General features: G+C 43.5%; 1 protein-coding gene across 1 annotated transcript; it reads left to right on the top strand.

The window, feature by feature from the left end:
* Positions 1 to 1,010: 1,010 nt before the first annotated feature.
* Positions 1,011 to 23,545, top strand: tango6 (transport and golgi organization 6 homolog (Drosophila)). The gene is made up of 18 exons (XM_070973087.1): positions 1,011 to 1,186; positions 1,516 to 2,174; positions 2,427 to 2,540; positions 3,202 to 3,361; positions 3,599 to 3,705; positions 4,287 to 4,449; positions 4,619 to 4,686; positions 5,319 to 5,431; positions 6,929 to 7,105; positions 7,486 to 7,612; positions 7,790 to 7,993; positions 9,817 to 9,960; positions 11,600 to 12,091; positions 14,264 to 14,321; positions 14,484 to 14,642; positions 19,579 to 19,730; positions 20,076 to 20,189; positions 22,180 to 23,545. The coding sequence occupies exons 1-18, from the start codon at positions 1,135 to 1,137 to the stop codon at positions 22,354 to 22,356; spliced, it is 3,240 nt and encodes a 1,079-aa protein (XP_070829188.1). The 5' UTR covers positions 1,011 to 1,134; the 3' UTR covers positions 22,357 to 23,545.
* The last annotated feature ends 581 nt before the right edge of the window (positions 23,546 to 24,126 follow it).

Here is a 24,126-nt window from a genome sequence, read left to right as displayed (position 1 = left end):
TCCCTTAAAATGTCACCTTGAGCATTCCTCCTTGAATTGGTCCAGTATCAGTCTATACAGTTTATCTGTAAGACCATGGCTACCTCACAAAGAGAGAATTCTTATCTGCTGTCTGCTAGAATGGCCTCCAAATATTATGTTAATGTGTCTCTGTCTGAGGCCTGAGGCCTCTGTGTTGTCCAACCCTGAGACCACTGGGTGTCTAACTGTACAGAAGCCCTGTGATAGAAAATTTCCTCACAAAAAGGAAAGAAAGATAGAATTGGTTTGATAAGTTCATTCAATTGTCATGTAATGAAAGAGTATAGCTATTTTGTACAGATTTATATGGATGGTGCTAAGAAACCTGAGACAGCAGGTGGCAGTACCAGCAAAAATAATTTTTTAGTGGAGGTGTTGGTTACTCTACAACAGGTGGAAAAGACAGACAGGATAAGGTGTTACACTCAGATTCATCCTCAACCCTAGTAAGTTATAAGTCTTTCCATTCAAACATCCATTAAGGTATTCAGTATGAGGCCCATCAGTCAGTAGCAAGAAGAGCAAGTCAAGGAGGTCAGATCAAATTTCTGTGGTTCAAGCACATATAGTAGGAGTGAGAGGGGTTGACAGGGTGGATGAGTTGGCAAAGATGAATTTAAAGAAAGGAAAGATAGAAATGTATCAGTGTAATTTTAGTATTTTATATATATAATGTATATATATATATATAAAATACTGATGATATCAGTACTGTATCATAGTACAGCATATCTGTATCATTGTAAAGCAGCATCACTAAAGTGGAGGCTCAATGTCTAATCTAGGAAAAAGTATAGGATAGGGATTTCACTAGGACTAGGGTGTAAAGCGTGGACGATAAAGTGTTTCTCAGGGTGTGTTTTTCATTTCAAAGTGTATTTTCTGAGCCGCACTCCGGACCAGAAGGTGGCGGTAATGCGCCAATAAGCTGGACGCCACCCGCCGTCAAGGAAGAAGTCGAGCTGCGCTGCGTGATGACGTCTATTTTCAGAGCCATTTTGGGACGTTTTGAGCAGCACAACACAACCAAAGCATGAACAGTTTGTGCTGTGAAGACAGCGCATATCCAGACTGTTACGGGACCGTGAAGTTAGCTGTGCGTGTGATGGAGAGATGACCTCCGCCATCCTCTCCGCGATAAATGTTCTCACCAAGCCTCTCTGCGGTAAGACCATAGTCTGACAGACCGAGGGTAACGTAGCTAGCTAAAGGTAACAGTACATGTAGGGATTCTGACATAGTGGGTAAAGGTAACTAAGGTGCTGATGGCTGTCTGTAACATTTCGTTTTAGCTGCTTTAACCTAACCTTTAATGATAAGAACTGTTTCTCCAGCTGGCGAAAAAACTCCATTATGTACTGCACTTAAACGTTCATAAATAAAGTTTCATGAGAGTGTGTGGTGGTCACCTCGTCAGCCTCAAGTTGTAAAGTCAGGAGCATTTCTTAGCTTGCATCAGTCACAGTGCAGCGTCCTGTGTGTTGCTGTCTGCAGAGTCGTTTGCGCGCGATGCTCAGACCTCACACCAAGAGGCTCTCTCGGCAGTGCTGCGAGCCAACAGAGCCTCCCTCCTGGAGCAGCTTCAGAGTGACAGCAGCTTCCAGCAGGTGAGGAGGCTGAGGGAGGAGGTGATGGCAGCAGCGGACTGGTTCTCCAGTGATACAGAAGACGCCACATGGGGCTTTGTCCAGGAGTGTCTCCTGTTGTTCCTCACCTTGGCGCGACACCTTTCTGATGAGCTTGAGCTGTTCAAGCAGACCCCTGCTCCCCGTACCAATAAACCTGGCACCCCTGAGATGGCTCCGCCGTTACCTCCTGATGTGCTGAGCGTCAGCCAGCAGAAGGTGCTCGGAGCTGCTCTTCAGTTTGTGGTTTCTCTGGGGCTCTGCCCATACTTGGCCCCTGGTGTAGGCGTGCCACTCACTCGCAGGTCAGCGTTTGGAGCCGTGGTGGAAAACCTTGTCTGCGGGAGGGCCACGCCAGCAGTGAGACGCCGCCTTCTCACCACCACGAATGTCCTGCTTCGGTTGGCAGAGCTGTCATCTCTCGCCACAATGGTGTTCACGCGGCATCTGGGTGATGTGATGGCAGCGCTGTGCCAGCTTGGCTACCAGCCACGCCGGGCTGAGCGAAGCGGCACAGAGGAGGAGAAGGTAATGCAACTCGATATGGATTTATTCTTCCCATGAAAAACAACTTAAAGAGTACTACACAGATTTAGCATCTGTTAAAGTCCTTTCTAACTCCACATCCCTACATTTTTTTTTTGACATTTTCCAACTTGTAGTCCACAGTGCAGCTCCTTTAGACCCCGGGAATTCATTTTGTTGAATATGCTTTTGATGTATGTGATCAAGATAAAAAAAGAGGAATCTGTGTTTCTTTTTCTTCTCACAAACTTGCAGCTCAGTGCTGAGGAGTGTCACAGTTGCAAGGAGGCCCTCAAAAGCCTTCTAGGAAAAGTCTACCAGCCAATCGTCATCAAGGAGCTGCTGATTCTCCAAGGTGGACCCAAACAGGTGTGCATGTCCACGGTTGGTGGGGAATTACGGCAGGGACAGGCGGAGTACTGAGTCATAATGGTGTGCTTTTTATTTGGAAAATATTTGACATTATTACATGGTGTTGTTGCTTCCTTTTGGTGAGATGTTAACAGTGAGCCAACTCCAAACCCTTAAAGAATGAAGTAATGCTTTCTGGAAACATCAGGGACTTAACCTAAATACCATCTGCAAAATAGGGAATAGCATGTTTTATTTTTCCTCATTCACACATTAACTTCACCTCTCCATGTTTTTTTCTTCCACTAGATAATTTCTAAAAACTCATTTAACATTATTTTTGACTAAATGTGATTTCTTTTTAATTGAATCTTGCTACGCCTCGTCCTCTTCTTCATACCCTTTGAACATGACCCGGCCCCTAAAACATTGCTTCATAGCACTATAAGCCTTCAAAAACTCCACAGACTACCTTTTAATGTACCAGGTTGCTTGGCCCATTGAGCTGTTTTCCCATTACCTGTTGCTCACATTCAGTTCCCACTGAGGGCTTCACCTTATTGAGTGGAAGTTGACGGTGAAATCCTGTCAAAGCTTTGTTCTCCATTTAGATTTCCCAATTTTGCTGTTTGTAAGACTCACTGTTATTCTATATTCTATATATCATCTGTCCGTCCAGTCTGGTGCAGCGGGAAGGTCTGGTGGTCCTGGCAGCAGGGCAGCTCTGGGATCAGCCCCGGCCTGGCTGAGGCGTCTCTGTGGTCAGCTGCTGTCTGAGCGCCTGATGCAGCCTAACGGTGTCCAGGCTGTAGTCAGAGCCATCTTAGGGGGAGGAACAGGTGAGTTGTAGAGGAGGTAATGATGGAGGAATTAAAAGTGGTGAGCGGCACAGTCTGACTGAAATATGTAGAGGCTTAAATGTCTTCTCAAAGTGCAGGTTACCCATTTAACCTGAGCGATAACAGCACAGAGGGAGTACATCAGTTTCTCTGATGTCTCCATCACACTATATTTATCTGTATTAGATCATTTGCTTTATATCTTACATTACATTACACATTATTTCTGTCCTCCAGGGGATGAGTCAGACTGGAGGAAATGTGAAGGTGTGGCCAGGATCTTGGTGACCTGCCCTCAACAGTCTGCCTCAGCAGACAGCTACTACAGAGAAGTCTGTCCTCAGGTGTGCAGAACACACACACACACACACACACACACACACACACACACACACACACACACACACGCACACACATTTTGGCTGCCGGTGCCTTTACTTGGTTAGCTTGCTGTCCCCGGACCTGCAGCTCACTCTGCCCTCTCCAATATTGACAATGCAAGGCAGCGTAGACAGCACAGCTGGATGAAATAGGGGAAAATGCACAGCTGGATGAAATGGGGGAAAATGCACATTTGCAGCCTAAAACAGAAGACTGCTGATGTGTGCACCTCCGCACTGGGTCGTACAAATGTCCTGACACCCAAAATGTTTGTTACTCAGGACTTTGCTGTGAAAAGCTGGACTGATTGACTGCAGTGTAGACAGAAAAGAGCCTTTATCCAGTACAAGGCTCATTCACTCTTATTTGTCAAAACAAAAACCCAGACTGGCTAAAATTATTTAAGAGAAAACAAAGGTAAACAATAAGTTATTGTGCAAACAGTCCATTTTAGACATCCGTCACAGTGCACAGACCCACCTTCCTGTCCAGCTTTAAACCTTTATCAACATGTTTTTCTGTTGCATTTCTTGTTTTTGTCTAGATACTCGACCTCCTTCATTTTAATGACAAGCTGACAGCCCAGCAGTTTCAGCGTGTGGCCACCAGGGCGGTGCTCTCCATGGTGCAGGAGAAGCCCGGCTTTGCCCAGCAGTACCTGCTCACGCCTCTGCTCGCACCGCTCCTCCGCTGCACCACTGATTCCTGTCAGTAACACGATCATCTGCTCATGTATATATACTGAAGATGTGCAGCCTGTGTTCATATGAATTTTCCATCAGGAAAACAGAGTAGTCGCTATTGTCCTGTTTATCTTGCTAGCTATTATCACCTTGTCACAAAATCAGCATGGTGGTGCGTATGTGTGTTGTCTAGATGACGATCGTTCCCAAGCTGCTGTGGAGGAATGGGAGCTGACACGTTGTATAGAGGACGTGTACAAGGTGAGAACACCTTTTCTCGAATAACTCCACAGGTCCAGACATTGACATGAGTTGCCCTTTCACACATATGGCACATTTGTGGATATTAGACGCATTTATCTGCTGGAAATACTCGGCTGGTTTTTGGCGAGGGGTGGAGTGTGCAGGAGTAATGTTTTTGCATTGATATCAACACTATGTGTATTTGGACATACCCACAATACCTATGGAAAAAAGGACTGGAAAGCAATAAACAGGCATGCAGAAAGAGAAGGAAGCAGCTGCACACAGTGATTTCATCAACGCACCCGCTGTGTGGCAGGGTAGCAGTGCATACACTGAATGACAGCGGGTAAATACAGGTTAAGGGATAGATCCCACGGCTGGAAACAGTACTGCCAAATCTGTATGGTTGTATATTGTCGTCACAGTATATACCGTCATACATGCAGAAACACAGATGCACGACTAACTGTTGTGGAAAGTATGGCCTGTGCTCTCAGCTGAAGGACAGACAGAGCTCCCAATGAGTCCCAAGACAGTGGTCAGAATCAGAATAAGAGTATAAACTTCTGTTTCATGGTCTCTACTCCTTATTGTGCCTCTCACTGTGTTTTTGGTGTCTTTGTTCTCGTCTCTCTTGTCGCTGTCAGGTCTGGGTGGTTGGAAACAGTCCATCAGCTTCTCTCTTTGAAGCTCTTGAACAAGTTCTTCCTGTTATCTTCACGCTCTTCTGTTTCACCAAGCAGAACGTCTCCCACCTACGGTAATGTTTCCTCTGTTATCAGCTGAGATTTTGGACCATGTACCAGAGTTTTAACACATTAACAAACCGTATATATTTGAGGTTAGACCATTTTTCCTCACCGGTTCCTCGGTCTGCAGGTCACCCTTTGAGAGTTCACACACGTGGATTTATAAAAGCAGAATTAAACAGATGATTTGAGCTGCAACAGCAACAGAAATTCTCACACTCTTAATGATCAAAGCTAAGGAAGTGAAGAAGGGTCATCCGGTTAAACCCTTCATTCTACTGTCAAAGTAAAAACCAGGACAGTGGAGTTTTTTAAACCACCAGATGGGGACAAAGAGCAGTGTTTGGTGTCTGTATGATGTTAAAAATCCAGTGCATTGACTATGTACTGATTGATTTGAGCTAAATGAATTCATTCTTTGGGAAATGATCTAGTTTTTAAGCTATTATGGCAAATCATTACAGTGGCACAGTTTTAGAGCAAACATTTCCAAGTGAGGCTCATCGTCACATCGGAGCCTGATGAGGGGGTGGTTTGGTTTACTGTGATCTGCTCTGACCCCATGAGGGATTCATGAAACTAATGCTTCATAACAGGTGTGGCGCAGATCTGACATACTGTACCAGTATGAATAAGCTAGGCCATCAGGTGGATTACCAGAATTTGGCTGGTCTTCAGTCTGCAGTCCAGATCCAAATGTCCAAAACAATTGAAACTGCAGGTTAAACATTGAGTAATACAGGCTTAGCGCACGTAAATCACATGTTGCTGCCTACAGGCTGGATACAGGCTACAGCACAAGTTTGTTTAATGTGTCTCTAATTCCACACGGTGTCACACTGACACTCTGGCTGCCTGCCAGTTGCTGGCAATCGAACACAGACACCGACACTCCCCGCCATGGGGTTGAGACAGAAAGGAGCATTTCTTATATTTCCCCAAACACCTTATTTCTTCCTTTTTAATAATAAAAAAAATGAAAACATATAGAAATGTGGTATTATTTCTGACAGAAAGGGGTGACTGGTCAGATGTTTAATTATGAATACAAGAGCTGTTGAAACTGTAATGGTATGCTTATATTGTGATATTGAAAGGATGCTTATGTCAAATTTCTGCCTTTTATTGATACATGGAAATACATTTATACAATATATATACAGTATATTCTTATTGTGGATAAATCCTGTGAACAGACCAAAATCAACAATTAATTGTCTTGCAGTGGGTGTTGGTGGTGAATCCCTATGGCAGTGTAGCATGATGAAATACTCAGTGATGATGGCATTTAGATTATATGACAGTACCTAATGTCCGCTTAGAGAGAGGAGTCAGAACGCCTTTCATTGTATCTCTTGTGGTGCATATTTCAGCACCATGGACAGAGAGAGAGCGGACGTCCAGTTATCATGAGTCACATGTTTAAACATCTCACAAAGGAAAGAAATGTTGTAGTTCATCAGATAGAAAATAAGACCCCTGTTATGTGTGTGCTCTGTGCTGCACAGCGCCCCCTGTCAGGAGATACTGCTGTGGTACCTGAGCCACACTGAGACGTTGGCAGCCATGTCAGCACTGAGGCAGCTTTCGGGCCTGCAGGAACAGAAGAACAAGGTAGCAGCAGACCTCCACTTCACCCCGGGCAGCGACGGAGGAGCCAGATTTTGTTCCAAAGAGAGCTGCAGGTGACTGACGTGTTCTCACCTGTGATCTTTGTGAAAGAGCGCTGTCGTAGGCATGTTTTGAATGGCTAAACACAGACAAATATGGACTGAAGCAGAATATTTCATCAAAAGATAAAAACGTGAATTTAGGAAATGAGGATGATATTTGTTATTGGAAACTGGATCACAGGAGACTGAAACAATCTGATGCCACTACCACTGTAATCTTATTCTACAAATCGTATAATACTGATAATATTAGGGTCGCCTAATCTTTGACTTTGCAGACATACTGTGCAGCTTTCGAATGCTGATTTAGAATTTAATGAATCGAGCTTCAGTGCTTCGAACGATTCAGTTTAGCCCTTGTCTTCCCTCTCTTCTCTGTTCTGGTGCCCCAGTGATGAAGACGATGCTCTGTATGAGAAGCTGTCGGGGGAGCAGTGGAGGCTGGAGTGTCTGATGCAGCTGCTGGCTGAACTCAAAGACTCTGACCTGCCCGGAGACTTCTTCCTGGACCTGCTGCAGGTAGGGAGGAATAAATACTCCCATTGTGTGAGCTGAGCCTCAGCTCTGTGGTAGGTTTGAGGCTGCAGTGTGTGTAGATTTCAGTCTGTTGCATAGTCTTTCTGTTATTTCTTTCCACCTGATGGAGGACGTAACCTCAGACAATGGCCCATCACTCCTTTGTTGCTTCTCTTGCAGGAGCTGACCAGCTGGGCAGCTGCAGAAGATGAAGAGAAGGATGATGAAAAGGAGTTTGACCTCTCAGCCATGACACTCCTGGAGGTGGAGCAGAAGCTGCTGGGTGGAGCTGCACGGCAAGGCCAGAGACTAGCTTTGCTTCAGGCGGTGGCTGTGATGGTTGAGTCGCTGCATCACTCTGTGTTGCTGAGAAAAACCACACAGGTGAGTGGAGAGAGATGCACCCGACAGAAGGAGCAGAGATGCTGAGTTGTGAAAGCCAGACTCTTTAGCCACCTCAGAAGAAAAGCACACATGAAGCTGTGCACTTGGAGCAAACAAGCTTTTTGCTGTAACGTATCATTTTGAAGTCAGTGTTGACTGTTGAATCAGCATTTAATTGGTTCCATATGAGCCTCACTATGCAATCCTGTCTGTCTGTTGTGTTAATGCACCATGTTCATTAGTATATACACATAGTATATGATGCTTCAAAACTACTGCTGCTCCTGCTTTCTGTTGTAATGCAAATATTCAAGCTAACAGTGTGTGAGCAGTGATTATGTGCGCAAAAAAGTCCTGCATACCTGTATTTAATAGGCAATTAATGATGGAACATCACAGCATTATCTCCTAATTAGCCTCAGTGAGACATCTGATATGAGACATTATCAGAAAGATGATTTGGCCATGCCTCTGATCTTGTTGTATTCATGTGATTGGAAAGACTTGGATGTGTGCTGTCTATGATGGACATGGGGACATCTGTACTGCAAAGTTTCAATCAAAGTTTAAATACACTTTCTATATGAACTTTTTGACATAACAGACACGGTCAGTTCGTCTATGACTAATTTCACCTCTGCTTGAGTACTTGTTTTTGCAAAGTAGTTGCAACTTGAGTACTTTTAACTGAGTACAGTTTTTGACTACTTTCCCGCCTCTGCTGCTAGCATCAGTTTGCATTCTAGGTAGCTAATCAGCCGGTCAGCTGTAGCACAACAGCTTTAAAACACACCTGCAGATGTCATCATTGGTCAGTTTCAATGCTGAATGTGGTGCTTCTTATTCCCCAGCGCCACTGCTAACACAGCACTGTCCTCGGCCTGTAAGCTGCAGTTACTTGTGCACGTTTGATTGAGCCCCCAAATCATTTGCTTTGAGTAATGACAGTAATGGAGTGCAGTGCACAGGGGATGCATGGTGAATGTCTGACTCACAGCAACTTGTCACTGAACCCAACTGCTGTGGGGATCGAACTCTTATTCATTTGTAATAGAATGAATACCAAAAGAAGTTTATACATCTAGCAGATCTAACTGCAGATTGCTTTACGTCTTAATATTTTGCTTAAAATGCATATGGTCACACATTCTTGAGGGTAAACCATTGCTGTTCTGCTCCGCTGGCAGTAATTGAACAAGCCTACCAGGTGGCACAAAACCTAAAAATATACTGTGGAGGATTTTACTTGCTTGTGTAGAATTGCACTATGTATAGCACACCTGTCCTAGTTGTGACAGCCTCTGTGTCCTAGATTCGTGTTGTGTGGTTGTTTTGTTGAAGGATTACATTTAATGTGACAGATGTTGCAGGGCAAACTGCTCTGTGTGACTTCCCCTCAAGTTGCCCTCTTTCAGGTGTTAGGTAATCCTCCTTGCGTCCGTCCTTCTCCAGTCGAGGCATGCCACGTTGAGTCACGCCGCTACACAAAAATAGCTCATTTGCTTCATTTTTGGGAGGGTTCAGAGACGTGGGGCGGGGAGTTGACGTGCTGCCGTTGCAGGGCTGACAAACATTCCCTCATGCTCAGAAACGTCTCTGATAAACCTCACTTTCACTGGATAATGTCTTATTTTTAGATTTTGGATGTCTTTATAAGGACTGAATGTTGTCTCACATTTCTACATGTAGCTCTTGTTTGTAGCACTGTAGTCCTTCTACAACCTTCACCCTGAGGTTCAACTTTTATATTTAACTTATTTGAGCCTTTGAATCACTTTCTGTTCATTCTTTATGTACATAACTCTGTTTTTTTCTTTCTCCAGGTGGTGGACTTCATGGTGTCCCTGCTTCAGAGGGCCTGTGTGGGTCTGGATCAGGCCACTGGTCCAAGTCTCGTGAACCCAGTAGAGAGTCAGACGCTAAGCATGGGGATGGGCCTGGTGGCCACTCTGCTGTCTGGACCTCAGGTACTCACAACATGTAGCTCTTCAAGCTACATCTATCTTATGCTGCTTGCACTGTATGTTCTCTGGAATAGGTGTTAGGAGACCCACAGTTTAAGGGATTTTCAGCCTCATCTCTATATATCAGAATTAGGGATACAGTATAGTGTGACAGACATCGAGTTTGTGAATATGCTCTGTGTCTCTGGGGTGCTGCTTTACATCTGTTGTTCTTCTAGGAACCAGTGATGTCATTGGTTCTCAGAAGAACTATTTCAGCTCGGTTTTTCTAGTCTCCGCCTCTGCGTTTCCTGGGGCCGTGCTCTAGATGCTGCTCAAAAACAAACCTTCCTTCTTCTCTCCCTTATATTCTAAACTGGTTATGTTTCCAACAGCAAAAAGGGCATCTTTTAATAAGAGCGCAGAGGATGTTATTGACGAGGAGGCTGAGGCAATCCAGCAGCTGATTAAATGTATGATTAAAGCTGAAAGTGTGGAATAGAACAGACCCCTGTTTACCTATTTAAATCTAGATATGTAGTGAAAAATTCAGACCAAAGAACAGTGATGTGTCAGTGCAAGTACAAAATATTTCTATTTTTGAAATGCAAAAAGCTGGTTATAATGCAGAAAATCAGGTAATGAAAAGCAGAAGTGGTAGATGATAGTGTTTGACCAATCAAAGCATGCTGTGTGTGACTGCTGCAGATGATAAACATTAGAAAACCTTTTCCATAGTCAAATTCAAGCACTTTCAGAGGTGCATTTCCAAGCTTTTCCAGCACCTTGCAGCTGTGGTAAATTACATGTTTATATACGTTCAGAAGAATTGCCATTAATGACCAAAATAATGTTTTGTTATAGCATTTTACATAAGGGTGGCAAATTAAAGGTAATGGCAAAAAGCCATGTTTCCATGTTCCAACATGTCACCTGCTGTAAGCTGACTAGAAAGCTATTTAGTAATGCATCAACATTTGCAAGCAGCTTCAAGCACTTTTTCCAGAAACCAAACACATTTCACACCTTGGAACACCACACTGGAATTCAAGCTTTTTCAAGGATTTCCAGCACCCATACGAACCCTGAGAGCAGCATTTAGTTCATATGTGTTCATTACATATCTTCGTAGTTTTTAGTGTGGAAATACACTCACTGAGGAATTTATGGCTTCAGTCGACTACATTAACAGCAACACTGATTGGATATCCACATAAAAAGTTGCTAATTTCTCCCTCAAAAAAAGGCACTACTGCTGATCAAAAACTCCACAGAGTACCTTTTAAATGCAGTTTTAACATCAGAGAAATCAACTACTACTATTGTGATGCATTGTCCCTATTTTAACACACAAAACCTCCAGTCATGAGGGCACATACTATTTATATGGTGACTTAGCTGTTGTAAACTTTACTGTTGCTACTCTAGAAACAGCATTTACTTATATTTAAAATATAAATCAGTTTGAATCCAGTTCTGAATTAATTCTTTTCTACAAATGAAAATGAAAAAAGCCCAGTTTTTTAGTCATTAAAATGTGTGTTTTTAACTAAATATTGTAAAGCTGATTGTCTTTTTCGTCTTTAGTCAAATAATATGAAATTCTCTTGGACGGGAACCCCTGCTCCCTCCTAATCATCTTCCCCCCTTTTGAATATTTCAGCTGAGTGCAGAGGACTATTCTTCTATGTCGAGGCTGCTCCCACCACTGGAGACACTGTCTCAGATGCACTCCGAGGTGATCATCCAGGAGCTGGCGTCCAGCCTCAGAGCTGTCATTGCCACTCACGGTGCCTACCGGCCTGAAGATCTCACTGCTGCTGCTCAGTCCACCAGAAACCGTGCTTTTAGGAAAAAGCAGAACATGCAAACTGAAGCAAACGACTCACAGACCACTCCTCATTCATCTCCCCCAGACAGCAATCCTCCAAGCAACACCCACATTAGACACCCAGCGTCCTCTAAAGGGTCTGCAGCGGGAACAGGTTCAAAAAGTACCAGTGACCCTTGCCCCCCTACTAAAGCCTTTTCTGATTGGCTGTTAGAGGCGTGTGATCCGGATGTGCCGACCAGAGCATTTGCCCTGAGGGTCCTCACCCAGATGACACAAAATAGAAATGAGGAGGCTGTCCAGGCCCAGGAGAAGGTTCTCATGGTGGGTTGCTTGATATACTTTTAAGTTCTTTTGTTCTTGCTTTAGCATTGATGCTCTGAACGTATTGATAAATAAGTTTCATCACTTCTATCATAGATTTTCTTTCTTCCCACTCCAACTCATAGTAAGTCATAAAGCTTAGGAAACATAGAAGTTAAACGAGCATTAAAACTGTGCGCACATCCTCAGTGATGTAAGATTCGGCTCTTCTTTGTACCTCCTCTTTACCAGCGTGATGTATTATTCATCTGCAGTGGGTATCCCCAGCCTCCCTGGCACTGATAGATGCTCCTTCTATGGACTTCCTGTTATCTCTTCTGTGCACCAGTACCCCGAAGGACTATGCCAGCAGCATTGTGTGTGTGCATGTGTGTGTTTCACTCTCAGGATTATGTACCAAAGCTGCTTGTATTACAAGATGCAGTGAGTTGTAACAAGTCAAGATGATTAGAGAAATTAGAGATGAAACCTTTTCAGCCATCGCTAGCATGTCTTGAATATAGCCATCAGTGGGATACAAACATCTTCACATGACAAGGTTGTTGCTTGTTACTAACACTATATAGGCATTAAGCTAAATTCCTTTCCGTTCATCACCTTTGCTTCTTTCTCACCTTCAAATGTGCATGGTCTCAGACATGCCCTTCTACAGTATGGAGCAGAAGGTGAATGTGAGCATACCTTAGAGCAGTGGTTCCCAACCTTTTTTCCTTGAAGCCCCCCTTGCCTGTGTCCAAGACAAACAGGGCCCCCCAACCCCAAATCCTACCCTCATACACGCACTAAAAGAATAAAGTGATTAATTACATACACTTTATTTGCAAAAATAAAAGGTCACAGGTAATAAATAGCTTAATGAATTTAAATGTGGACCAAAAATATGTTTTAATTTGGATTATACAGAGTTTTGATTGTCCAGCTGTGTGTGTTATTGGAATTTTCTAAATGTATTGTGCACAAATATAATTTTGGTAACCTTGCTACCTCAGCGCAGACAAAATTATGAGCACCCCCTGCGACCTCTTGCGCCCCCCAGTGGGGGGGCGTGGACCCTAGGTTGGGAACCACTGCCTTAGTCCCATGTTCGGACCACTGACTGTATGAAACATGGGTGTCGTCTCCGTGATGTCACCCATAGGTTTCGAAAGAGCCACTGTGAACCTCAGTGACAGTGGTTCTGGTTCCGCTATCCTGCCTTACTCCACCAAGTCCTGGCTAATCCAAGGACTGGGCTGGTGGAGGTGACTGCTGAAACCTAGCGGGTAGCTATCACTCAAAGTGACCATGTGCACATTTGTTCATGGCTTTAAACTGTAATTCATCCCCTGTACAGTTTCATGAATGGAAAAATTAGCTAGAGAATCCAAAACCCATTGTTCAGCCCAGAGGTTGGCATCATCATTTAGCCAAGGTGGATGTTGCTTGGCTGAAGGCTCGGTTGACTCAACCACCTATAAGACATTGTGCTGTTGTTACTTGCTCTGTACACTATGTGTGCATCAGGAAGGTGTAGGTCTAGGTCGTGGTATTATTAGTCTCTCCTGGGACGTACTGAGCAAACATTTATAATAAATGAGGCGGTTGAACCTCATCCCCAGGGGAGCAAGAGTGGACAATGGTTCACTCCAGGGACTTGTTAAGGTGGTATGGAACAAGAAAGAATAATAACTCATTTAGTATTCTCTGTAATGAGAAGACCCCCACTGTGTGCACCTTAGATATACTTCAACACCCCACTGTTACAGCAGAGACCCCCTTTGTTGATTTTTCTCCCTTTCTTGTCAAGGTTAGGTTGAGTCCTACAATATTTTGCAGGCTGCTTTTCACACAGTCTATCCTCCCATCTGCCTCCTTACTTTACTCCAAACTCTGGCCCAGTTTGCCTAAGAAACACTCCCCCATTTCTTCCGCACCCAATCAAACCTGTATCTTCAAGGGCTTCTTATAGTATCTGGGGATAATGTTTGGATTATTCCCTTTGATAGTTGGTTGCATTGTTTTCAATGTATTCAGTTCATTGTGCAGTATTGATTCTCTTTGGTTCTACTGGCAAGATCCATATTGGAGATGTTTTTGATGTTTTCCATAATGCCAGAATTTTTCCAGTTAGGGACGTGTAACTATATACCAGTCTGTGGGTGATTAATCATGTTGATGGTATGTCCTCTCCAGCTCTTCTTAGAAAACTTGGAGCATGAAGACTCATTCGTCTACCTGTCAGCCATTCAAGGTAAGACAATCGTACAGCTTGGCCATATGTGATGTTATAATTGGTTTTTATGATCATCGCTCTACGGAAATGGTCTCTTTAATCCACTGATAACATTAACGGCCTAGATGAAACATTTAGTGACTCTTGACAGCAGATGGATTGAGTATAAACTGTCTTTAGGTCTGGCTGTATTGGCTGATTCCTACCCTGAAAGGATTCTGGAACGACTCCTAAAAGACTTCCAGCATGGTCCCTCCCTCCCTACATCCAACAAAGAGCACTCACTGGAAACCCGCCTGAAAGTGGGAGAAGTCCTGATGAGGGCGAGCAGAGCTATGGGTGAGCATCATCTGCAGTTTGTTTGCATTCATGTTCATATGATCAGACTCGTGAGGATAATCAGTTGACTCCATACCCATTTCCCGACTCGGAAGAAAGCATCAATTCATGTGAGGAATTTGTAGCTTCATAGTCCAAATTCACACTTAAGCATACATTTAGCTCCATCACTTAAAAGTTTCATCATTGAGGGAAATACACCTTCTTGCTTTCTTTTTGATAGTGAGTCGATGCCACTCTCATATCTGATTAAGTATGGATTCGGAACCAGGACATGGTCATACAAATCTCCATGCAGTGGTACATATTTGTTGTGCTGCTGTGAGATGTTGTCATGCATGTCCCAAGGTTTTTTCAGATTTTTTTCACATCTTTTCTTGAATCCAACAATGCTACTGAACACGTTCAGTTGAGTTCTTGTGTTTGATACCCTAACCTTGCCCAATCCTAACCTTGCCCAATCCTAACCCTTGAGCTGCATTGAGTTCCCTTCATTGTGACCCTAGCCATAACCCTAACCTTAACTATAGCCAATTCATGCCTAACCCTAACCTTCACATAACCTCAATTCACACCTGACTCCTACCCTTAATTTACCAGGATAGAAGTGACGTTTTGCCTCATTGGGACTGTTCTTTGGTCCCCATGAGAACTAATGGTCCCTACAAGTTCGATGTTTATACTGAAAAAGGTCCCACGTATCCTCAAAACCTGTGCTCGTTGGCTATTTGGCAACCTGCACTATAGCCGACGATGCTGCACAGAAGAGCTGGTGAATGGAGAAACAGCACAAAACTCCAAACAAAAATCACAGGTTGGCTGCTGCTGCCAGCCACATGAAAATGAATGGAACCCCACAAGGTTGAAATAAGTGCCACTTCACAACTCTGCAGTCTGCATTGAGTTAAAGGTACAATGTGTAAGAGTTGGCCTGCTGTCAAAGGTTGCTCCAAGCCACTGGAGCCAGAATATTTGTAGAAACAAACCAGAGTTGGTGATTATGGTAACACTGGAAAGATTAGATGGTTTTACTGATTTTTATGTCGAGTTTGAATGAAATGTTGCTTACGATGAGTTAACTTGGCAATTAGGTTCCTCTTAGTTCTGCTAAGAGATACACTTTTATTCAGGTGTACAGTTGTATTTTTCTCTTTGATAAGGAAAATGGGTGTGAGAATATTTCCTTTCTTGACATTTTGTGAGTTTTATTTTGTGCTTGTGAAACAGAGCAAACATGGGACTGTACTATCAGACTATCATCTCTTGAGGTACAAAGTGGTATTTTGAGACAGGAAGGGACAGAGCTGCCCGGTTAGCTTGCTGACTTCACGAGATATGTCTGCAACACAGTGTATAGACGTCTTTGACAGAACGTCAGAACTGTTCCTTCTTCACATTCTGTTGATAATCTTGATCTTCATTTTTGAATGTTTTAAGCTAAAAACCTGGACATACCGTACACATTGTACCTTTTAAAACTGAATTAATCAACATTTTTTTGTTAACCATGAACCAATTTACTGTTTCCGGTCTCACCTTTCTCATCAGCCTTGTTTCCTGCAGCGGTTTTCAGTCAAAAGGCTCTGATAAACCCACAATACACTACCTGCTCAGCACCACCCAGCAGGCAAAGTTAGCAACTAGGTGGTGAACAAAGTGGAGTATTTAGCAGTTAAACTTTTAGACATTTTTTTAAACCTGAGTTGGTGGAGACCAAAGCAGAGCTTAAAGGAGAGTGACTCTTGCACTTCAACACAAATTCCTAATGAATGCTGCTGCTTGTCTGCTGGATGTGCTCAGACCTCTGTGGATGCTTGCCAAATGTCAAAGTGTGCCATTATCTGGCCAAAAGAACATAATAGTTGACTTTGTGTGAGTGACAAACAGTCAAGTAATGATGGTATGTGCTTCTTTATTTGATATGTGTATGTTTCCATATTTGTTTACATGTATATTTGTCTGTGGTGGACCACACCACAAAAGTCACAGTGCAGACTTGTTTCCATGCAGATCTCTGTTCAGAAGGGACCTTGTGTATCAGAACCTTACCCTGATAGAAAACCCTGTTTTGTTTTGTTTTTTTTCCCATGTTCTGGTTTTATCTGCCAGATTGCCATCGTACCACTTCTCTGGGACAATCGAGGGGTTTATATCCTTGCTGAGAGATTGGATAGACCTTCAGTTTGCTGCACAGACATCCAGAGAGCCTCTGTGTTTGTCTTGAACCCCCCCGAGTGGCCAAGATTTGCCTTTTGCCAGGCTGTCATTTGTAAATAAGAAGGTTTTCTTAATTGACTGGCCTGGTTGAGTAAATGTTGAATAAATGAATGTTTGGCTCTGCTTTGGTTTGCTCCCAGTTGCTGGCTTATTGCACTTGCATACAAGCACTTGCAGAGTCCTGTGAGCTCCCACAGTGGGAAATTATGGGTAGAAAATGTACTAAAAGAGAGGAACACAAAATACACCAAATAATATTTCCAAGAACTTAAGTTTATTTACATATACAGGAAGGAAATGTACTGTATAGACTAAATGCAGTTCAGTAAACTTGGGAGAATCTGTGGTTCTGTGTTCTATGTTGCATCATTTTTCCCAGGTGTGTGTGTGTGTGTGTGTTAATGTGTGCAGTGATGCAGGCTGATGCTCCTGCTGACTCACACTCACTTGCACACAGCGATTCTCCGACAGTAGACCTATTATAGCTGTGACAGTCTATTGAGATGTGTAAGCGAAGGGAGAATAGTCGGGCTGGTGTGTTTGTGTGTGTCTTAAGTGTCTGGCTCTGTGTGTGTTGTGGATCTGAATCTTGTGATTCTGAGGACGTCCTTGGCACTCTGGAGCTATCTAGGACGAGCCAAATAGATCAGTACATTACATTTATTTAGCTGACACTTATTCAAAGCAGATTACAATACAGGCATTCAAAATACGCTGAACTGCTTCAAGCACTATATTTAGAAACAATAAGACAAAGTTTTTAAGGTGGATTTTTTTTTCTGCAGAGGCCCCTTTTCTTTCTATATGGGCCAAGGTGCAGTCTTTCACAGACAGCGTGTAGAGTTTGTGCTGACCTGATGTCAATGAGGAGCTTGTTCCACTGTTGTGGAGCCAGGACAGCAAACAGCTGGGATTTTGTTGAGCAGTAGCCGGGCCCCCGTCAGAGTGAGGGAGTAGCAAGATTGCCAGGAGCAGAGTGTAGTGGATGGGCTGGGGTGCAGGGTTTGACGATGTCCTGGATGTAGGCTGGGCCTGAGCCATTGGCAGCACGGTGGGCAAGTACTTCATCAAACATGCTGAGCTGCTTCAAGCGCTACGTTTAGAAACTATAAGAGATACTCAGTTGAATCGGACTGGAGCAGCCACTGGTAGCCGCTGGAAAACCAGCTCGGCTGCTGCGTTCTGGATGATCTGCAGAGGTTGGATGGTTACAGAGCCCGGACCAGGACCTGCGCTGCATTCTGGGTGAGGCGCAAACAAATCCTCCTGATGTTGTGGAGTATGGATCTGCAGAAGGAGGCTGTCACAGCAGTGTTGGTAGTTTAGGAGAGCTGGTCATCCAGTGTCACCACCACCTCCATCGACACATCTTTCTCTTGCTTGGCTTTGAGTAGTTTGGCTTGTTATTAAATGGATTTGAGCTGTGCTTTTCCATTTGGATCTGTAGGGTAAGGCTAGTTTCTCTTTCTGTCAGTCTATCTCCCTGTGGGGTGCTTATTTATTCTATTTTTTTATTCCTGTGTCTTCCTACAAACTCTTGGATGCATTGTTTCCTTCAGCATATTATACTGGAGGTTGGGTTCATGGCTCAGAATAAAGATGCTAACGTCAGAGGAAATTATAATCATTGTATTAAATAAACATAAACCTACTAGCAAAATATGTAACTAGAAAATCTATTTCCATCTCAGTGAAGTGCCTGAAAATGGCCTGAAAAATCTTAAAGCTCAAATGCATTGAACTGAACTGAAATCCTAGAAGCTGAAATGCAGCACTGGTAGGATTCAAAGCTGAATCGTGTTACCTAAAGAAGGACCTTTTTAGTATTTGTCATATTTATTCAACCATATTTCAGTCTAGTTTAACAAATCCATTCATTTTTTGTATTTCATGTAAGATTTACTGAATCATTATCTGATAAGAAACACAGGTTGAATGATTAAGAATGCAGCTTTGCACCAAACGTCTGGCCTCGTGGTCCGATGGTATCAATTTAAGGAATACATCCACCAATCAGAACAGAGGATCAGCATTGGCTTTATGTTAATGTCACCTGAAAGTGCTGAGTCATTGAGAGGGATAAAGAGCTGCCTATACTGTAATAGTTCCAGTCAAAGCAGACACCAGCATTCAAAAACTGTACGTGATAACAATGAAAGGACCACCGTCAGCATCCTGGCACCTTGCCGAAGATGAAACTGTGTGAATGCTGAATCAGCATTCATACTAATGACTGAGGTGATCGTTCATGTCATTATTAATTTAACAGGTCACACAACACAATGTTAGGACATGAGTGAGTCGGCTCATGGCAATGATTGACTGATCACACTGTGCATTCACTTTCGTGTGTGAGATACCAGATGAAGAGTCCACAGCTTTGTTAGTGCCTCACTGGGACTGTGTTTAAGCACACAGATGTTTTAGTATGCTAACATCAGCGTTTGTCTTTTTTTAAATTTTTTTTGGCTTCAAAAATTGTTCAGAGTTTAAAGTTGAAAGACGTTTTTGCAGTTCTGTTTCTTATGTAACACAAAGAGACGCTTATTTTTCTGATGTTACTGTATTTCCCATAGAAGATGAAGGCTGGTGTCCACTCTGGGGGCAGTCTTTATTTAACCTGATGTCATTTGGTCTGCATTTCGTAACTGCGATTGCATCTAACATGTACAATATGGCAACCAATGTGTCTTCCCTCTCTCCTCTCGTCCTCCTCCAGGGGAGCTGGCACCCCATCTCGGCCGTCCTTTGGTTGCCGTCTTCCTGCAAGGAACCAGAGACCCAGACCAAAGCGTCCGCGCCAGCAGTCTGTCCAACCTGGGGGAACTCTGTCAGAGACTGGACTATGCCCTAGGACCACTGGCTCAAGAGGTGAGAGGGAGCACATTGACTTGAAACCTCTAGTTGACCTCTCTGGGTCAGAAAACTCTCATATTCGTATTACTGCTCAGTGTATTGGCACTGTGTGTGTGTGTGTGTGTGTGTGTGTGTGTGTGTGTGTGTGTGTGTGTGTTACTTTGTGACAGAGTAGACATGAAGGACCCTTGTTGGTTTCGATGTCAGACCAATACATCAGTCGATCCAGTTTAGTTCTGGTACTGACCTCAGCAGTGCAGGCAGCAGTGATAAATGCATTATGTCAAATCCAGCACAGCTCCACTGTACTTACTGTAAAAATCAATGTGTGTGTGTGTGTGTGTGTGCACACGTGTGTAGCTGAGCTCCTGCCTGACTGCTCTGATAAAGACGGAGAAAGAGGCAGAGGTGAGGAGAGCTGCTGTCCACGTTATCACCCTGCTGCTCCGTGGCCTCAGCGACCGAACCACCCAGGTACACACACATTTGACCACTACAGAGCATGCATGAGACACACACACTCTTTTTCATCTGTTTAACATCAAACCATACAATACATTTGCACAGCAACGTAAAGTATTCAGGTGAAGAATGACGGTAATTTTCCCTTCGACCTGCAGGTCAAACTGCATCAGTCACTCCCTAAGTGTTCCCAAAGTGTTTGTTCTCCCAGTCAGATTTACAAAGTACTCACTTCCCCCTCTGCCAAACAATTGGAAATAACTGGTGGTTTTGAAAGTGTCATGGCTGGTAGTTTTCCATCAGGACGCATCACACTCAAGATTCCAACAATGGAATGTCGGGATGTATGCTGAAAAGTTAATAATCCATCTGGGATTGGGGGTAAAAGTGCTTTGGAAAATTGCAGCGAAATGGTCATTTGTGATGAAATGGTAATAGTCTGCTGACAGTGTGATCTTTAACATAAATGTGATTTCATAAACACGAGAGGAACTGTTAACAAAATGTTAGGAGTGTGGAAACAACAAACAAACAATAACAACACGTTATTAATCTGATATATTTTGAACATTAAATAGGATTCAACTTAAAGTGTAAATCAGTGAATACGATGAGTGTATTCCGCTCATCCAACATGGCTCCTCTCTCCCCTTTCTTGCGTCTCTTCCTCAGCAGGAAGATGTGAGAGAGATGTGAGGAGCAGACGCAAGGATGAAAGACTTGTTTTCACCGTGCGAGACATGCTTGCTCTCTCCAATTACTCACATTTATTAATGTCAAAGCTGTGTCCACAGCAGCCTGGGCGTTCCTCTCAGTGCTCCATCAAATCAGCTAACCAATCATTAAACAGTTGCCACCCGGTAAAACGCTTCCATGTGCCAATCACCTGTGGTTTCCCGTTCCAAGCTCGTCCTCACTCCTCGCTTCCGGGGAGCGGAGCATCCTCGATGATGGCCGATGTTGATCTGTTTTCAGGTCACAGGCTGGAGGTTGGAGGAGCGTGGACGGGAGGAAGCATAAATAGCAGAATGGAAAGCACCCTGTGAGGGCTGTGATAGTCAGATGAAAGATTACTTCATCCAACAGTGTGACCTTTTAATATCTTTTTAATCTTTTTGGGAAGTGAATGCAGGTCAGTAATATACTTGATCATGCTGTACACAGAGAGTGCTTAGAAGGATCAGTTCATTGTCTTTGGGTTTTCTGATAAATTAACACTCATCCTCTCATTAGCATCACATCCTGGCTCCAGGATAAATCACAGTCGTGTTATATCAAGCAGCAAGAGATGTGTTCAATATATCCAGGAGCAGCAAACCTGATGAATGCAGCCTCTCATCTTTAGACCCAGTCTTCTATAAAACCTACCAGTTGCATTGAAAACAGGGAATAAATTCATCCCTCCTCCTGTGGTTGCCAAGTGGAAACACACATATATGTGTATGTACGCTGGCTCAAGTGCGATGTTGGCTCGCGAACCGCTGCCACGACTGCAGTCAGCTGGCCTGCTGCTGTTCCCAGGCTCAGGTCCTGTCATTACTGGAGCAGCTGGAGAGTGGCAGCACCAGCTGTACGTGGCTAATGATACACAGTGACAGGAGAACAGATGAGAGGGACAGACCGAGGAGGACCGGAGCACAGAGGTTAGGCCAAGGTGGAGAAGAGCAGGCCAGGTGTCGAGGTGCGCTCGGCTTTTTTTGTGCTGAACTTCTGTACTCCTGAACAGTTCATTTGCAGGTTTTCTTTTTCTAGTTCGGCTCATCTGTTCTTAGAAACTTTTGAAGGGAAATCCTGGTTACATATAGCCTTGGTCTTATTGTAGGAGCTCATCATTGGTATCGATACAGTCATTAGCAAGTTATTTGCCAACCGTACTTGAGTGGGAAAACAAAGGCGAACAGGAACAACACACTGTCTGTTGTAAGCATCCATCCCAGTCTACTGACCAGACCAAAGTGTTGTTTCAACAGTATAACCTCCGTCTCTCCTGTGACTTCTCCAGGTGCTCTCTGATGTTTTGTTGGACCTGTACCGAGCTCTGAAATGGGTGGTTCGCTCAGACCCAGACGACGTCACGGTGCTCCACGCCCAGCTGACTCTGGAGGAGCTTGATGACATAATGAGGAGGTTCATCTTCCCTGAGCAGAAGCTGGAGAAGAAGATTGTTGTCCTGCCTTAGAGTGCAAATTTTTATATCTGTTGAGGTCTGCATGAGCCCTTTGGACTTACAGGACTATTTTTACGGGGATGTGCTCTGCTTAAAGACAGCACTCGTGTTGCCTATATGATGTGTTAAATTCTGTACACATGCTTACCACATCTGTCCTTAAAGAACAGAGCAGTGAGCCTGAGGCGTTGTGTTCTACTTTAACACCAAAAATAACAATAATAAACAATAAAAGAAAGGTGTAAAGACATATTCTCATCGATCTTTATATTACAGAGTCTACAAAATATGTTGGTAATCTGCCGTTCATGATGGTACTGCTGCTATCTTACCCAAGATATACTGACAATTCAGCCAAAAACCTTGAATGGAGGAAAACAAGAGCGCTCTATTGTCATAATTAAATAATAATTGCTGTTATTTTTTTCCAAATTATTATTCTTTTTCCATTCAATTAAAAAATGAAAAGCTATGGATCCCCACAGCTAACTTCCAAGCCATAATGTTTCACCTGATGCTGATACGATAAACCAGGAAATCTCTCTACCCTTGTTTGTTATTTTGCTTTTCTGCACGAACTTGTACAGTTGTGGTCTGTACATCTTTGAAAATGCTGGCAGTAGTCGGGGTTATTATAAAAATGATTTCTGCTTTGGCAAATATTAGCACCGACCTTAAGTGGAACTGGACAATAGCTGGACTGCTCTATGTAAACAAGGCCAGTTGGGGTCCAGCGGGGTTTGAACAGTCAGGCTCAAGGCTGATGGGGAAGAATGAGACATTCCTCCTTTTGTTTCATCCATTGAGCAATCCGCTAACACTGTATGAGGCATGACCTGCTCTCTCTCCCCCTCTGTGTGAACATACAGCCAACAAATATTAGGAGCGCCAGCCTTGTTTGCAATCCAGGGATATTTCCCCCGACATGGAGCTAAGGTATCACTGTGGAAATGAACACTCTTTCATCACGGTGGCAGATTTAGGCCGCTCCGCCACCACACTATGGCACTTAAATCACACCTGTGTGTACTCTGGAGGTTATGTATTTCTTCTCAGTCCCACCTCAAATGGCCTGCTGGGAGATTTTCAGCACTGACAGGACATGTTTAAAAAAAAAATGTTTGCCAAAGTCTAATGCGTTATTTGCACGTCACACGCTGAATTTCCATTAAAATGAAAACACCTGACGCTGAAGACAGTTTAAATGCTTAATGTGTGTGTTAAAGTCTTAAACTCCCTCTTTGTTTCCCTCGACAGCATTGTCTTGTTGAGCCACAGTGGAGGGATGGTCATAAAAAGGGGAATTTCACACTAAAATGGCTAACTTTTGAAGATAGCTGCTTGATTTGTCAGACAGCTGAAGCCTCATATTAGCTACAGATAAACACATCTTTGCACAGAATGAGGACTGTAGATTTTTTCATTTGACTGTGACAGTGTGAGCACCTACTTTCACTGGTTGCTTACAGTGTGTGGATATTGTCCAAAGTATTCAAGTTTACTGGGCTTCATTTTTTGAGAATGAGACATTGCACAGTTATTTTGGTCAGGCTCCCAGTAGATACTATAAATGGAAAAGCTAACAGTTTTACACCAACAGTTTGTCTGTGTAGCTTTAATTGTTCAAATGGGGAGAAACACTTGAAGCTTTGAATCTGCTATTGGTTTGGCCTTATTAGCGCCTCCGAATGCTCAAATTGGCCACAGTTCATTGTTTTTGTTGTAGTCTGAAGCTGACTGTATGTTGACTTCTGAGTGATTGTATGTTTAAAGCGCTACTAA

This window comes from Chaetodon trifascialis, chromosome 10 (assembly GCF_039877785.1).
Source record: "Chaetodon trifascialis isolate fChaTrf1 chromosome 10, fChaTrf1.hap1, whole genome shotgun sequence".
NCBI lineage: Eukaryota > Metazoa > Chordata > Actinopteri > Chaetodontiformes > Chaetodontidae > Chaetodon > Chaetodon trifascialis.
Note: the sequence above shows the minus strand (reverse complement) of the source record. Positions and strands in the feature narration are given on the sequence as shown.

Excerpts from the sequence above, each read along its gene's own strand:
- tango6 (XM_070973087.1), top strand. The coding sequence starts at position 1,135 with ATGACCTCCGCCATCCTCTCCGCGATAAATGTTCTCACCAAGCCTCTC. Across the intron at positions 4,450-4,618 it reads CCGCTGCACCACTGATTCCT|ATGACGATCGTTCCCAAGCT; the intron begins GTCAGTAACACG and ends TGTGTTGTCTAG. Across the intron at positions 14,643-19,578 it reads GAGGGCGAGCAGAGCTATGG|GGGAGCTGGCACCCCATCTC; the intron begins GTGAGCATCATC and ends GTCCTCCTCCAG.